The sequence below is a fragment of the Myotis lucifugus genome, unplaced genomic scaffold, assembly GCF_000147115.1.
Source record: "Myotis lucifugus unplaced genomic scaffold, Myoluc2.0 scaffold_1, whole genome shotgun sequence".
Lineage (NCBI taxonomy): Eukaryota > Metazoa > Chordata > Mammalia > Chiroptera > Vespertilionidae > Myotis > Myotis lucifugus.
The window spans coordinates 3230118-3246917 of NW_005871049.1; the positions used below are offsets into that span (position 1 = coordinate 3230118).

The 16800-nt window shown below is 41.4% G+C and overlaps 1 protein-coding gene across 1 annotated transcript in view; it reads left to right on the forward strand.

The window, feature by feature from the left end:
- The first annotated feature begins 395 nt into the window (after window positions 1-395).
- Window positions 396-16800, forward strand: part of SPATA5 (spermatogenesis associated 5) — a 228305-nt gene continuing 211900 nt past the window's right edge. Inside the window, exons 1-6 of the mRNA XM_014457229.2 lie at window positions 396-468; window positions 5481-5602; window positions 6540-6697; window positions 10263-10321; window positions 12235-12879; window positions 14041-14170. Coding sequence (XP_014312715.1) covers window positions 396-468; window positions 5481-5602; window positions 6540-6697; window positions 10263-10321; window positions 12235-12879; window positions 14041-14170 — 1187 coding nt within the window. The remainder of the gene's footprint in view (window positions 469-5480; window positions 5603-6539; window positions 6698-10262; window positions 10322-12234; window positions 12880-14040; window positions 14171-16800) is intronic.

The window sequence follows — 16800 nt, forward strand, 5'->3', positions numbered from 1 at the left end:
TAGGTTTCCTCAACCTGCACTTTGGAAGCCCAGGTCTCAACTTCGCCAGGGACTTGGGAAGAACGGGTTTCCCTGGAAAGGTCCTTTGTTCGGCCAAACCCCCTAGAAGAGTGGGGGCGAGACCGAAGGGGGGGGCCGGAGGCTTTTTTTCCCCCGGGGACCCCCCCAAAGGCAGCCCCAGAGCGAAGCGCCCCGTCCTAGAGTCCTTGCCTCCCGGGGGCGGGCGGGAAACAGCGCTTCCTGTCCCCAGGCGGGTCCTCCCGTCCGTTTCAGTCCGTTCCCCGCCCCCTTCTGCCCCCTTCTGCCCGCCCCCCCCGACCTCCATCATGTCCCCCGGAGCTGCCCGGGCTGCTGACCGCGCTTGACCTCCCCGCAGCTTCGGCCAGGAAGCCACCATGTCCTCCACCTGGAAGCACTGGACTTCATTTGACGCCTCGTCAGACTTTTCTAGTTTCACCTCTCCCTCTGGTCAGTGCTTGGTCAGTTTCCTTTCCAGGCTCATCTTCTTCTAAATGGTGGAGTTCCTCGCCTGCCCGGCGGTGCAGTTGGTTGGAGCGCCTTGTCTTGCACCCCAAGAGGTGTGAGCTCCATTTCTGGTCCCGGCAATGATCCATGTTCCCCCTCTCCCCTCCCCCCCCCCCCCTCTCTGTCACTCCCTAATCAATAAATACATCCTACGGCGAGGATTAAAAAAAAGTTGAAGTTCCTCAGTTCTCTGTCCTAAAGCTCGTTGTGTCTTTATAAATCTTTCTTTGGCAGGTTTATTCACTGCCCGGAGTTTACCCATCTATGCCCGCAGCCTTTTCAGATTTATATTTCTAGTTTATACTATTTCTCAGTCTTGATTTACTTGTCCTCTAGACCAGTGATTTTCAACCTTTTTCATCTCGTGGCACACATAATTAATTGAAATTCTTCGGCATACCGAAAATATGTTTTTCGCCAGTCTGACCAAAAAATCGGTATAATTTTGATTCATTCACACCGGACAGCTGTTGTTGGGTTGGCTGTTGTCATTTTTTTTAAAATTTGACAATCTAGGGAAAAGAGCTCAGTGCCCCTGACTAAGTAGGCATTGCATGCTTTAAAAATTCTCGGGGCAGGCTAGTTGAAAGTTGCTGCTCTAGACCAATGCTTTTCCAACTCTACAGGAAAGGTTTTAAAATTTAAGATATGCCACAGATCAGCACAGTTTTAAAATACAATAAGCTCGGCTGGCGCGGCTCAGTAGTTGAGCATCGACCTGTGGTTGAGATCAGGGTTCAATTTGTGGTCAGGGCACATGCCTGGGTTTCAGTGTGGGGCATGCAGGAGGCAGCCAATTAATGATTCTCTCTCATTGATGTTTCTATCTCTCTCTCTCCCTCTCCCTTCCTCTGTGAAATCAATAAAAATATATTAAAAATAAAAATAAAAGCTTTTAAACATTTATTCTCATTTTCTGTGCTTATCAGGAACCAGAAGCAAATAGTTTTCCAACTACAGTTTAAAAAGCACTGTATTATATCTCTTCTCTTGGATTTTTCAAAGGTACTTCAAGACTGACCTCAAGAACTCATTCAGAAGCCTAGGAGTCATGTATGACACCTCTCGTCTCCAATATTCATTCCACCTCCAAGTCCTGCTTATCACCTAAAAATTTCCCACATTGCTGTTTTTCATTCTGTTCCATTGCTTCCGCCATAATCCAGACACTTATCCTCTCTCACCTGGACTGCTTATTACACCAGCCTTTCCACTTACTTCCTGCTCTGCAGCTGGAATGGTCTTTGAAATGAAGATCCTGTCATGAACCCTCATTTCACCCCTCAGTCCTCTGTTGCTGTTAGAGTAAAGACCAGCAACTTGATATCACCTGCTGCCCTGAATGGTCTTGACCTTCCTTGCATGGCTTGTCTCCCACCACTCCCTCTGTCTGTCCTCTTCCCTCTGATGCACAGAACTCCCTTCTGCCCACCATCTCTGGACATGTTGTTCTCTGCTCAGAATTATCTTTTTTCCTCTTCATTTAGTTAATTCCTACTCTTCCTTCAAATCTGAATTGAAGCAATATTTCCTTGGAGAAGCTTTCTCTTATTCTTCCAGATGAGATCAGATCCCACATTAAAGGCTTTCTAGCACTCTTTGTCATTTTTTTTATTGCATTAATCTTTGTTTATAACTATGCAGTTATTCAGTGTTTTTTTAAAAAAAATCCTCACCTGAGAATATGCTTTTTAAAATTTATTTTTAGAGAGAGAGGAAAGGAGAGAGAAAGAAACATCAATGTGAGCGAGAGAAACATCACTTAGTTGCCTCTCATATGGGCCCCAACGAGGGATGGAACCTGCAACCTAGTTAATGTGCCCTGAACTGGAATCAAACCAGCACCATTTCAGTGTACTATATGATGCTCCAACCAACTGAGCCACCTGGCTAGGGCTCAGTGACTGTTTATAACTCTGTTATCCTATTAGATTATCAGTTAGATAAAGCCAAGGTCTTTGTCTACTTGTGAATGCCCAGTGTCTAGTGTAGTGTCTGTCCTATAGTAAAGATTTGATGAATGACCGAGTGAAACCTGGATGGTTTTGTGAAATTACTTTTACTGTCTCATTAGTCAGTCTGGCACATAAGTGCTCAATAAGCATGACGTCAGTTACTGGGAACAGTGGATGTCTACCTATCTACCTATCTATATTTTTAAATGTATTTTTATTGATTTCAGAGAGGAAGGGAGAGGGAGAGAGAGATAAGAAACATCAATGATGAGAGAATTATTGATCGCTGCCTCCTGCACGCCCCCCACTGGGGGTCGAGCCCACAACCTGGGTATGTGCCCTTGACTGGAATCGAACCCAGGACCCTCCAGTCCACAGGCCGATGCTCTATTCATTGAGCCAAAGCAGCCAGGGGAAGACTTTTTATTTATTTATTTTATTTATATATCTTTATTGTTCAGATTATTACAGTTGTTCCTCTTTTTTCCCCCCATAGCTCCCCTCCACCCGGTTCCCACCCCACCCTCTGCCCTTACTGCCCCCCCACCACTGTCCTCATCCATAGGTGTACGATTTTTGTCCATTCTCTTCCTGCATCCCCCACACCCTTTCCCCCTACCCCCCAGAATAGTCAGTCCACTCCCTATCTATGCCCCTGATTCTATTATAATCACCAGTTTATTCTGTTCATCAGATTATTTATTCACTTGATTTTTAGATTCACTTGTTGATAGATGTGTATTTGTTGTTCATAATTTGTATCTGTACCTTTTTCTTCTTCCTCTTCTTAAAAGGATACCTTTCAGCATTTCATTTAATACTGGTTTGGTGGTGGTGAACTCCTTTAGCTTTTTCTTATCTGTGAAGCTCTTTATCTGACCTTCAATTCTGAATGATAGTTTTGCTGGATAAAGTAATCTTGTTTGTAGGTTCTTGGTATTCATCACTTTGAATATTTCTTGCCACTCCCTTCTGGCCTGCATAGTTTCTGTTGAGAAATCAGCTGACAGTCGTATGGGTACTCCCTTGTAGGTAACTGACTGTGTTTCTCTTGCTGCTTTTAAGATTCTCTCTTTGTCTTTTGCCCTTGGCATTTTAATTATGATGTGTCTTGGTGTGGTCCTCTTTGGATTCCTTTTGTTTGGGGTTCTCTGCGCTTCCTGGACTTGTAAGTCTATTTCTTTCACCAGGTAGGGGAAGTTTTCTGTCATTATTTCTTCAAATAGGTTTTCAATATCTTGCTCTCTCTCTTCTTCTGGCACCCCTATAATTCGGATGTTGGTATGCTTGAAGTTGTCCCAGAGGCTCCTTACACTATCTTCATATTTTTGGATTCTTTTTTCTTTTTGCTTTTCCGGTTGGGTGTTTTTTGCTTCTTCGTATTTCAGATCTTTGACTTGATTCTTGCGATCCTCTAGTCTGCTGTTGGAAGTCTGTATAATATTTATTTCAGTCAGTGTATGCTTAATTTCTAGTTGGTCCTTTTTCACAACCTCGAGGGTCTCACTAGACTTATTGAGGATCTCATTAAATTTATCGGCGGTCTCACTAGATTGCTTGAGTGTCTCACTAAGTTTATTGGAGGTTTCTAGAAAATTCTTGAAAAACCTTAAAAGTGTGGTTTTGAACTCTATATCCAGTAGTTTGCTTTCCTCCATTTCTGTCATTTGTGACCTGTTTCTTGGTCTCCGCATTTTTTATGCTTCTCTGTGTTGATAGAGTGGCTTTCTGTGCTAGGTGTCCTATAGGGCCCAGTGGCTCAGCCTCCCCAATTACCTGAGGTGGACACTCTTGGTGCACCCCCTTGTGGGCTTTGTGCACAGTCTTGTTGTAGTTAAGCCTTGATTGTTGTAGGTATCACTGGGAGGAATTGACCTCCAGGCTAATTGGCTGTGAGAATCAGCTGTGTCTGCAGTGGGAGAACTTCTGTGCTGAAGACACCCTTCTGGGGCAAGACTTGCTTCAGTGGGGCTTTGGTGCTCACTGAGTCTGCCCCCTGAGTGTGTCCCTTATGGATCTGAGGCGTTGTAATCTGGATGGTCCCACTCTGACCACTGGGTACATTGGCTCTTGGATTGCTAAGGAGGTGCTAATTTAGCCTCTGCCTGAGGCTACCCAGCAGGAGCTCAACTGTGAAGGAATGCAAGCTGCTGTGGGGCCTTGGGCCAGCTGCAGTTTGTTAGGTAATTTTCAGATTGCAAAGGGCCAGGTCTATCATATTCAAAAGCCGGGGCGGGGTCCTAGGGGATCAACAGGGCGGAGCAAGCAGCTATGGCTGCTCCTCAGTCCTGCCCTAAGAGGCCCCGAGTCTCAGTGTCCCAGTAATCGCTGCAAGCACCTCCGAGAGAAAGCCGCCCTCAAGGTCCCACCGATGCCAGACAGTCCAGTTTCTCCCCGTATGAGTCTGGGTCCCCAGAGACTCGCCGGGAACTGGAGTTCAGAGCAGTCGGGAGCTTGAGACTCCCTCCCGATTGAAAAAGACAACCATGTCCTCATCCGCCAGCCCTTTCCGCGTGTGCCTCCGTACCTCTGCACTTTACTTCCACACTGCACCTCCTCTGAGTCTCGGTATGCTTTTCTCTTTCCTTCTAGTTGTAGAATTTCCACTCAGCCAGCCTTCCTGTGGTTCTGGATGATGTCTGTTTTATCTTTTAGTTGTATTTTTGAAGTGGTTGTGCGAGGCAGCAATTTCCGGTGTTTATGCCGCCATCTTGGTTTCTCTCGCAAGACTTTTTTTAAATAATGAAAACTAATAACTACTCCATAAAACAACTTTTTAATTTTTAATTTTTAGTTAGCACTCATACTGTCTCGATCCTCAAAAGATTTGGTTTTAAGTTTATTTGTTAAAGTAAGTGTTGCTACAGTGGTTTCTTCAGGGTACAGTAAGTGTATTCATGTGGTTATGTGGATAAAGGATTTTTATTTCCTTCAAAAGAAAGCATGCCTTAACTTCAGTGACAAAATAGTACAAAATCATTTTTTTTTGCTTCTTGGTAGATGACAAAGTTCCTAAAAAGTTCCAGAATTCCCTTGCTCAACTTGGACTTGGCACTATGAAGTCTGCAAATATAATTATTGGCCGACCAGTGCTGCTTACCAGTTTACATGGAAAACAAGAGGTAAGAATCCTTGTCATTTACTTAGTTTGGAAAGATTTGAGGGTTGTTTATTTTTAAATTGTAATTTTCAGAACAAGCAGGGAAAAATGAAAAACTATATTTTAAAGACCCTCACACCAATGTAAACTTTCCCCTCCTTTGATGTCTATGATTACAGTGGGAATATAGCCCTAAATGTCATAATGGAGAGAGAGACCTTTCCTTGGGAGGCCTTCCCAGTCTGTTACTTTTCTCTACAGAAATACTGTTTTGGGGTATGAAGTCATCTCTTTTTTACACATTTGATTACCCTCCCTGGTTTCAGCTATGTTTCTCCTTGTTGGTGTTTTCAGCAGCTTGGCTTTCTTCTCTGCTGCTGGCCCCTGCCTCTACCTCTGCCATATGTTCTCTACTTCATTACTCAGTGTTCTCTCATCCACTAGGGCCTTCTGGAAAGGTTTTGAAATCTCTTATCTGCTGGTGTCACGCCTCCTATTCTTTTCATAGTTCTGGGCTTATATTTTTAAAAATTTTACTGTGTCTTGTGGACGAGAAGACACTAAATATATGAACTCAGCCCTCTATCTGGAGCTTAACATTTGTCTGATGAGGTCCATGTTCCCAGGAACTCTGGTGCTGGAGTCCTTACTATTTCTTGGATGTAGTTTATGCTCTAGGCTGGGTTACCTGATAGTCAGCTTGCCTTCCGGATTTTATCTCATTTTCTTCTCACCTTGGTCTCTTTTCCTAACCCTACCTCTCAGATCTTTCACCATTTTCACTGTGGGGTCATTCCTGATCTTTGCAAAAAATGTAATATGTATAAAACTTTTTTTTTGTAACTTGTGTCAGATTATAACCCCTTTGGGGGTTGGCAGATCCATGTACATGGCTATGCTTAATTTTCTGCTTTATAAATTACTGATATTCTGTAAATGTTTATTATCTCTCCTGGCAGGTCTGTGTGGCCTGGCCTGTATCAGGATTTCCTGGAGGCAAGGTTGGCCTGAGTGACATAGCACAGAGGAATATGGGTGTCAGAGTTGGTGATGCCATCCATGTCCAGCCTCTTTTGGGTGCTGTGATACAGGCTGAGGAAATGGACGTGGCGCTCAGGTTTGGCTCTTTCCTTTGGTGACTGAATCAGTGTTGCCCAGTAGAAATATAATGAAAGTCATAAGTGTGAACCACATATGTAATTTTGCCTTTTCTAGTAATCACATTTAAAAAGTAAAGAAATTAATTATAATTATATATTTTATTTAATTAATGTGTGTAAAGACTTATAACTATAAAAAACTATTAATAAGATATTTTTCATATCTGTTTTTTAAACGAAGTCTTCAAAATCCAGTGTGTACTAGTATGTTATAGTTATAGCACATCTCAGTTTGGACTGGCCACATGTGAGTGGCTAGTTGCCTCCTGTATTACACAGTGCCAGCTAGACGAGTGCTATGTAACTTAGGGACTAGGGACTCTCTCGTTACTCTGATTAGAGTGTGCCCTGACACTTTAGGTGAGAGAATTATTGCTAATGGGTATTTAACTATGTTTTTCATCTTGGTCTGCAGTATACTACTCAGGGCTTCTTGTCTTTTTTACAGCTATAAAGAAGGGAGTAGGCTACTGTGAGTAGGCAAGAAATAAATTTTAATTAAGGCTGCTCAAGCAAAGTACCTGTGTGTGTGTGTGTATGTAAAATACATTTTTATTGATTTCAGAGAGGAAGGGAGAGGGAGAGAGAGAGATAGAAACATCAATGATGCGAGAGAATCATTGGTCAGCTGCCTTCTGCACACCACACTGGGTGATCGAGCTCACATGTGTCCTGACTGGGGATCGAACGATGACCTCCTGGTTTGTAGGTCGATGCTCAACCACTGAGCTATTCCGTCTGGGCTGATTGTATATTTTAACTCGTTGATTATTCAATCTAGTGAGAGAGTTATTTCTATCAGATTTTTAAATATCCCCTCACCAAAGACTAGTTGTTTGAAGCAGCATATCAATATAATTAAAGCATATCTCCCATCCCCTTGGGTATTCTGTATCTAATAGGATTTTGATTCAGTTTGCATGTAAAAATCTTATCGAAATTTGTTTTTAAAAAGCAACTTTTGAAATTTTAATATGACCCTAGTAACAGTTGGGGACTGATGTTTATATTAATGTAAGAATCACAGAACATTTTCCAATCTAGCTTGATTTTAAAATATTTTCTTCTCTTTTGCTACTTTTATAGATGCCAAGCCTGAGCTTTGGCATATTTTTTCCTTTAAAAACAGAAAAATGTTTTCAAAGCACTTAACAAACATTTAACAAATGATGAAAAGCAGGAAGGAAAAGAAATATAACGTGTTGAGCACCAGCTGTGTACTAGCACATACATGTGCATGCACACATCTTTCCTTTTTTTTTCCATTTAACCCTCTAAACATCCTGCAAGGTATCCTTACCCACCCCTTTTCACAGATGAGGAAATGGGCTCAGTGAGAAGGCAGGAACTTGCCCGCTCTTGTGTGGGTTGGTTAGTGCTACTGCTCGGATTGCACAGGATTCTTCTCCAGACTGACTTCAAACAGGGCTGCAGGCACAGCACTCATTTGACTGGAGTTTCGATGATCACTCTTGAGGGCACAGCACTCTTAGGTGATAATGATTTCCTGTTATGGAGGGAATATATAGGTTTTCCATGGAAGCTTGGTTTTAAACTTTTTATTTAAAAAAATGTTTTGTTTTAAACGTGGCAGCAAGAAGAGCTTAGACAAGAAAATTTCCAGTAAGAAAAATCATTAATTTTAATCTGCTGCTTAAATCCTGTTGTCCTGTAGCTAAAACATTTCATTAGTAAGTTTAGAGCTCCTTCTAGTGGAAATGATTTTATTTGCACCTACTCAGTTATAAAAGCAAAATTGGTTGTTTTTGCTGTTCTTTTACATATTATAAATATCTCCTATTCAGACTTTAATAAATGGAAACAATTTAAGTATAACTAGGTTCAGAGTTCTAGTAACAAGTAAATTTAAGCATTTATGGATACATATAATTTCCTCTTTAGTTTATATATACATTTGATTCATTAAATTTTCTCCTTGTATTTCTCTTTCTCACATGAACACACAGTCGATTCTCGTTATTTGTGGTATTGTGTCCTACAAAATTGTCCCCAAAACTGAATTAGCAAATACTGAACCATTGCTCCTAGGAGTATGTGTGTGTGTGTGTGTGTGTGTGTGTATGTATATATATATGTATATATATCTGTGTGTGTATTTAATATATATAGATATAAATATGCAAGTATATATATTTTATATAGGTTATAATATTAAATCCTTAAAACAACTCATTCTGGTATATCCTATTTTCTTTATTTTACAAAAGAGAAGAGGTAGTTCAGAAGTGAGGCCATGTCACTAACAGCTGCCAGAGTGAGGTCCCAGAGCTGGAACTTTCACTATACATTGCACTGTTCCCCATCATCTCCAGTTGCCATCCTCTGGTCATCTGTGATGAGAATTGAAAGAAGAAGGTGTTGTGAGACTCAGATTTTTTGCCTACTTTACGCACATCCATGAATGACTGGGAATGCTCTGCTAGTACTGGTTTTTGGGGTTACAAATAAATTTTAGCAAGTAGGTGAATTTGCACATATGGAAACTTCAAATAATGAAGATCAACTGTATTGGTTTTGTTACTGAGAAAGTTGAGGACATGGCTTAGATCTGGCCCAGAAAAGCCTGCTAAAACAGCTTTCACTGGGCTCGATCAGTGGAAGGGTCCACTGATGTCTGGCAGAGTTCACAACCGAAGGTCACGTGGGCTGCTTACAAATGGAGAAGGAGGAAAAATGCACATCTCCAAGGACATGGTTCTGTACAAGTGCCATGATTTTTAGGGTTCCCTGCTTCCTCTACTCAAACAAGTGTCCTTCCTGGCAGACATAGTTATCAGTCAAAAAAGGGTTCCCATTTTTCTTAGGCATGCCCTTTCTCTAGAATAAACTTTCATTGTACCACTCTCCTTTTACTTATTTCTACCTCTTCAGATAAAGTACAATATAGGGTTTATTTTTCCTAGAAGATAATTTATAAATTATACAAAGGGAATACATTAAGTTATTAATAAAAGCCCTTCGCCAAGCTAGGCAAGTTTGGTAAGGGGTTAATTAAGGTCAGCATTTCAAATGTTTCTGACTGACGAAGAATAAACATTTTTCATTGTAGTTCATTGTACATACACATCTATCGTATATATACATAGAGTGCACATATGCAAACATGTACTTGTATAGAACAAGTATATAGATGTTTGTGTGTAATAATGTCTTACAAAGCAATATTTAACCTTTCTATGTTTGATATATTCTGACATTTGTATTCTATTAAAAAAATGGTGGGTAGGATTGACAAATGATTATGATCCACTTGCGGGAAGTACCCTATATTTGAAGAACATTGATTTATGCCACTAGGACATCAAACTATAAATGAGATTTTTATGGCTTTAAGAACTAGCTGAAATTTGTAAGTCATTCCAAAATTGTGTAGACCATTTCCAGGTTGTAAACTATGCTTTTCATTAGGTCTGCATTACAACTATGTATATGTTATATTACATTTAAATTTCTGGTGTACTTAATGTTTATTTCTATTTTCCCCACCCCAAACCTTTACAGTGACAAAAATGTGGATATTAATAAAGAACAATTGGCTGATTGTCTTCTGAGAAAACTAGGTGAGACATATTCTAATTTTTTAAAAAAAATATATTTTATTGATATTTTACAGAGAGGAAGGGAGAGGAATAGAGAGTTAGAAACATCGATGAGAGAGAAACATCAATCAGCTGCCTCCTGCACACCCCCTACTGGGGATGTGCCCGCAACCAAGGTACATGCCTTTGACCGGATTCGAACCTGGGACCCTTCAGTCCGCAGGCCGTCGCTCTATCCACTGAGCCAAACCGGTTAGGGCAATGGTGAGACATATTTTAAATATTCTTTTAAATTTTAAGAAGCAAGGCAGCAGCATATATGGTAATGTGTCTTTGAAGTGTTGTCTACTTGATAGTTTTCTTCAAAACAGCATAGAGACTATTCTCCTCAATGAATTAATGTCCTATTAAGATAGGGATGTGGGATTCTTTTCCCCAATTAATTGATTGGCAGTTGAGCAACAGAGAGAATATACAGGGTGTCTGTGGACAAAGTCCGTGGGAGAACCGAGACTTTGAATCCTTGAGCTCTTGCTCTTTCCAATGAGAAATGTTATGTTGTTTTGTTGGTTTAAGTGTGCCATTTTGGGTTAGTTTATTATCAAATACTAATGGCCTGGGTGCACGAAATTTGTGCACGGGGGGAGGGGGTTCCCTCAGCCCAGCCTGTAACCTCTCCAATTGGGGACTCCTTGGGGGATGTCCGACTGCCGGTTTAGGCCCAATCCCTGTGGGACCGCTGGCTCCTAACTGCTCACCTGTCTGCCTGCCTGATTGCCCCTAACTGCCTCTGCCTGATTCCCCCTAACCTCTCTGTCTGCCTGCCTGATCACCCCTAACTGCCTCTGCCTGCCTGCCTGATCACCCCTAACTGACCTCCCTGCCGGCCTGATCTCGCCCCCAATGGCCCTCCCTGCCAGCCTGATCTCGCCCCCAACTGCCCTCTTCTGCAAGCCCAGTTGCCCCAACTGCCCTCTTCTGCAGGCCTGATCTCACCCCCAACAGCCCTCCCATGCCGGCCTGATCTCAACAGCCCTCCCTGCCGGCCTGATCTTGCCCCCAACAGCCCTCCCCTGCTGGACTGATCTCGCCCCAAACTGCTATCCTCTGCTGGCCAATTTGGTTCTGATTGGTCGGTTCCTATGTCAGCATCAAAAGCTCTGCCTCCTAGACAGCCATTGGTTCTTCACAGCACCCACATTTGGTTCTGATTGGTCGGTTCCTATGTCAATCAACGTCAAAAGCTCTGCCTCCTAGGCAGCCATTCGCTCCTCATAGCACCCAGATTCTGTTCTGATTGGCCAGTTCCTATGCCAGTCAGTGTCTCTGGGCCTATCAAGGGGGCCTGATCAGAAAGGCGGGCTGATCAGCAGTCCCGGTGGAAGCCTGGAGAGAAATGGAGGTGTGGCTGCTGGCCAGACTGGGAGTGAAAGAGAGAGGCAAGTGCTGATCAAAAGCTGCCACAGAGGCAGTGGATCAGTCCTTACTTCTCTCTTCAGGCCTCTCTCTGGCCCTGATTCACAGCCCCCTCAGCAATCAGTGCTGGGGCATCTCGACCAGCACTGGTTGCCATGGCAACCCAGCACTGACTGCAGGACTGACTTCCAGTTGGTCAAGCCTCGGTTGTGACCAGTCGTTACGACCCAGGCTTTTTATATATTAGGATAGATTGTCTGGCTATTTGTTAATGTAGTTGATAGAATCTTCCCCATTTCAGAGAATCATCTTGTTTTTCTTTGATCTCCAGATAGTGCTCCCTTATTAGGGGAATATTAGGGCCTTTATTTTTCATGGCAGTTATTTTATTAATACTGCCTTCTTTGATTTAGTCTTTTCAGTCAGGTAGATTTGTTAATAGATAAAACAAATGCTATTTAAACATTAAATGGGTGAAAACTTGTGCTAATATATATATTCGATAAATTGTTTTCTAGATGACAAGATTGTTTTACCAGGCAACTTTCTATACATTACATTCTATGGACGACCATGCATGTTGCAAGTGTTGCGAGTGAAAGGTGAAGATGGCATGATACTGAGAAGGCTTCAGAGTGACTCTGATACTGATGCTCAGGGAATGGCCTCAAAACGGTCCAGCATAGAAGCCAGTACCCTCGATATGTCCTTACAGTTAAGCCAGTTGGATCTGGAAGAGCCTCGGGTCCCACCATCAAGCAGTACTCCCTGCAAACCAGTAGATGACAGAAAGATAAATAAAACTGGTGACAGTTTGTCAAATGTCACACAGAGTCCTGGTGGCAGCAGTGGGCTTGGGCCAGAGGAAGTTACAGGTCTTGAATGTAGCTTTGCGTCTGCCAGAGGAGGAAATGAGTACCTTATCAATGAAGAGAGATTCCTAAAGCCAGCCAATCTGGGAGCAAAGTGCAACACTGATACTTTCTACTTCATTTCTTCAACAACGAGAGTCAATTTTACAAAAATTGGTACAAATTCAAAAGAGCAAGACAACCAGTTCAAAGTAACTTATGACATGATAGGAGGCTTAAATGGTCAGCTGAAAGCAATTAGACAAATAATTGAACTTCCTCTCAAGCAGCCTGAACTATTCAAGAGTTATGGTATGATTTCTTCATTGTACCCAAAAGTATTCAAACTCAAAAAGTCAGCTCATTCCACTTATCTAATAATTGCTCACCCTCTTTTCCTATTTTTCTTTCCTGAGTGGTAGGTATGGTAGGAGGTGTGAGTTGCTTTGGGAAATGCCAATTAAGTGAGATGTTCTTAGGTTGTAATGAGTTAGTTGGAGCCTTGTCTCTTTTAATTGCATACTTTCACAGTTGCTTGTATTGTACCTAGAATAAGTTTCTTGTCAGGTTAGATCAGCTGTAATGAGTAAAGAAATAAGCCAAACATTCAGATATGCTTGGTGAAACTTCTCAGGAAATGTAGCTGTGTGCAGATATCTGCATTGACTTGGTTCCTAGGAAACTCAAGGTTTCCTCTGTGTGGTTATTGCCCAATTCTCTGCATATATTTGGTGCATACCATCTCTTTCTCTGCTTTTCCCTCTTTTATGAACTGTTATCTACACTAATAAAAGAGAAAGATGCAAATTGACCATACCTTCATGAGGTCCACCAGGAGTGAGTATGCAAATTAACCCAACAAAGATGGCAGGTTAATTTGCATATGCAGGCACCAAGCGGCCAGGGGTGGGGCAGGATGCAGGCGTTCGGCACCGCCCCAGCCGCTCCGGGCCTCTGGGCCGCATGGGAAGGTGGAAAGGTGGCTCCGGGCTGGAACAAAGGCAGAAAGATGGCTCTGGGCCGGAGCGAAGGTGGTGCCAGCAGCCAGGGGAAGGAAGGCCCTTTCTTGCATGAATCTTTGTGCATCGGGCCTCTAGTATGTATATAAAATGAACCCTTGGATTGACATTTTCTTAGGAATGCATGTATGCTGAAAATTGGGATTGGTGGCTTGCTTTATGAGCTTTTTGTTGTCTGGACTTTGTTTTGATAATGTGGAATGGGGCATGACAACAGTGTCCAGCCAGTTTTTTACCAAAGTGCCTGGACAGGTTAGATCTATAGAGAGAGAAACAGTCATTGCTGGAAGTCAGTGTATACGTCTTCATGGGCAGAATAAGGAAGATCTGACTCTTAACTTTACTTAGTGATGCAAGGCAAATTTATACTTTTAACTCATGTTTTAAGTCATATGACAACACTTAGAAGAAACCTAGTAATGCTGAATCCAGTGTTCTCTTCTTTTTCTTCTAGGAATTCCTCCCCCTAGAGGAGTGTTACTGTATGGCCCTCCAGGTACTGGAAAGACAATGATTGCCAGGGCTATTGCTAATGAAGTTGGAGCCTATGTCTCTGTAATAAATGGTCCTGAAATTATAAGCAAGTAGGTGCATAATTTATTTTTTTTAAATTGTTTTATTGCTTAAAGTATTACAAAGAGTATTACATATGTCTCCTTTTTCCCCCGCCCTTGACAATCCCCTGGCCTCCTCTACCCCCCAGTGTCTTATGTCCATTGGTTATGCTTATATGCATGCATACAAGTCCTTTGGTTGATCTCTTATCCCCCTCCTCCCGCTCCCCAACCCTCCACGGCCTTCCCGCTGTAGTTTGACAGTCTGTTCGAGGCTGCTCTGCTTCTATCTATTTTTGTTCATAAGTTTATAATGGTTTTTATGATCCATAAATGAGTGAGATCATGTGGTATTTTTCCTTCATTGACTGGCTTATTTCACTTAGCATAATGCTCTCCAGTTACATCCATGCTGTTGCAAATGGTAAGAATTCCTTCTTTTTTACAGCAGCATAGTATTCCATTGTGTAGATGTACCACAGTTTTCTAATCCATTCATCTACTGATGGGCACTTAGGCTGTTTCCAGATCTTAGCTATGGTGAATTGTGCTGCTATGAACATAGGGGTGCATATATCCTTTCTGATTGGTGTTTCTGTTTTCTTGGGATATATTCCTAGAAGTGGGAACACGGGGTCAAATGGGAGTTCCATTTTTAGTTTTTTGAGGAAACTCCATACTGTCTTCCATAGTGGCTGCAACAGTCTGCATTCCCACCAGCAGTGCACGAGTGTTACTTTTTCTCCACATCCTCTCCAGCACTTGTGTGTTGATTTGTTGATGATAGCCATTCTGACAGGTGTGAGATGGTACCTCATTGTTGTTTTGATTTGCATTTCTCTGATGATTAGTGACTTTGAGCATGTTTTCATATGTCTCTTGGTTTCTGAATGTCCTCTTTTGAAAGGTGTCTATTTAGGTCCTTTGCCCATTTTTTGATTGGATTGTTTATCTTCCTTTTGTTAAGTTGTATGAGTTCCCTATAAATGTTGGAGATTAAACCCTTATCGGTGATAACATTGGCCAATATGTTCTCCCATGCAGTGGGCTTTCTTGTTGTTTTGTTGATGGTTTCTTTTGCTGTGCAGAAGCTTTTTATTTTGATGTAGTCCCATTTGTTTATTTTCTCTTTAGTTTCCAATGCCCTAGGAGCTGTATCGGTGAAGAAATTGCTTTGGCATATGTCTGAGATTTTGTTGCCTTTGGATTCTTCTAGTATTTTTATGGTTTCCCGTCGTACATTTAAGTCCTTTATCCATTTTGAGTTTATTTTTGTGCATGGTGTAAGTTGGTGGTCTAGTTTCATTTTTTTGCATGTATCTGTCCAATTTTCCCAACACCATTTATTGAAGAGACTGTCTGGACTCCATTGTACGTTCATGCCTCCTTTGTCAAATATTAATTGGGCATAGTGGTTTGGGTCAATTTCTGGGTTCTCTATTCTATTCCATTGATCTATATGTCTGTTCTTGTGCCAGTACCAGGCTGTTCTGAGAACAGTGGCTTTGTAATACAGCTTGATATCTGGTATTGAGATCCCACCTACTTTGTTTTTCTTTCTCAGGATTGTTGCAGCTACTCAGGGTCTTTTTTATTCCAGATGAATTTTTGGAAAGTTCGTTCTAGGTCTGTAAAATATGCCATTGGTATTTTAATGGGGATTGCATTGAATCTATAGATTGCTTTGAGTAGTATGGACATTTTGATAACGTTGATTCTACCAATCCATGAACATGGTATGTTCTTCCATCTGTTTATGTCTTCCTCTATCTCTTTTTTCAGTGTCCTGTAGTTTTTCGCATATAGGTCTTTTACCTTCTTAGTTAAGTTTATTCCTAGGTATCTTAATTTTTTTGGCGTGATGGTAAATGGGATTGTTTTTTTAGTCTCTCTTTCTGTAAGTTCACTATTGGTGTATAGAAATGCCATAGATTTCTTGGCATTAATTTTGTATCCTGCTACATTGCCAAATTCATTTATTAAGTCTAATTGTTTTTGGATGGAATCTTTATGGTTTTTTATGTATAATATCATGTCATCTGCAAATAAGGACAGTTTTACTTCTTCTTTTCCAATTTGGATGCCTTTTATTTCTTCTTCTTGTCTAATTGCAATGGCTAATACTTCCAGTACTATGTTGAACAGGAGTGGTGAGAGTGGGCATCCCTGTCTTGTTCCTGTTCTTAGGGGAAATGGTGTTAGTTTTTGTCCATTGAGTATGATGTTGGCTGTGGGTTTGTCATATATGGCTTTTATTATGTTGGGTTTGTCATATATGGGTTTGTCATATATGGCTTTTATTATGTTGAGGTATGATCCTTCTATTCCCACCTTGCTGAGAGTTTTTTATCAAAAATGGGTGTTGGATTTTGTCAAATGCTTTTTCTGCATCAATTGATATGACTATGTGGTTTTTTTCTTTCAATTTGTTTATGTGATGTATCACGTTTATTGCTTTGCGGATATTGTACCATCCTTGCATCCCTGGGATAAATCCTACTTATCCCATGCAACTAAATTAAATCTTTACTATTGAGCCCTAAAAAAAAGAATTTAAGAAGTATCTGTTGCAGGGTCACCTCCTCTCAGTGCCCGAGATCCTTTGCTTAATGTGTTTTTTTAAAAAAATGGTTGCTTAAATTAAAAAATGGTTGCTTAGT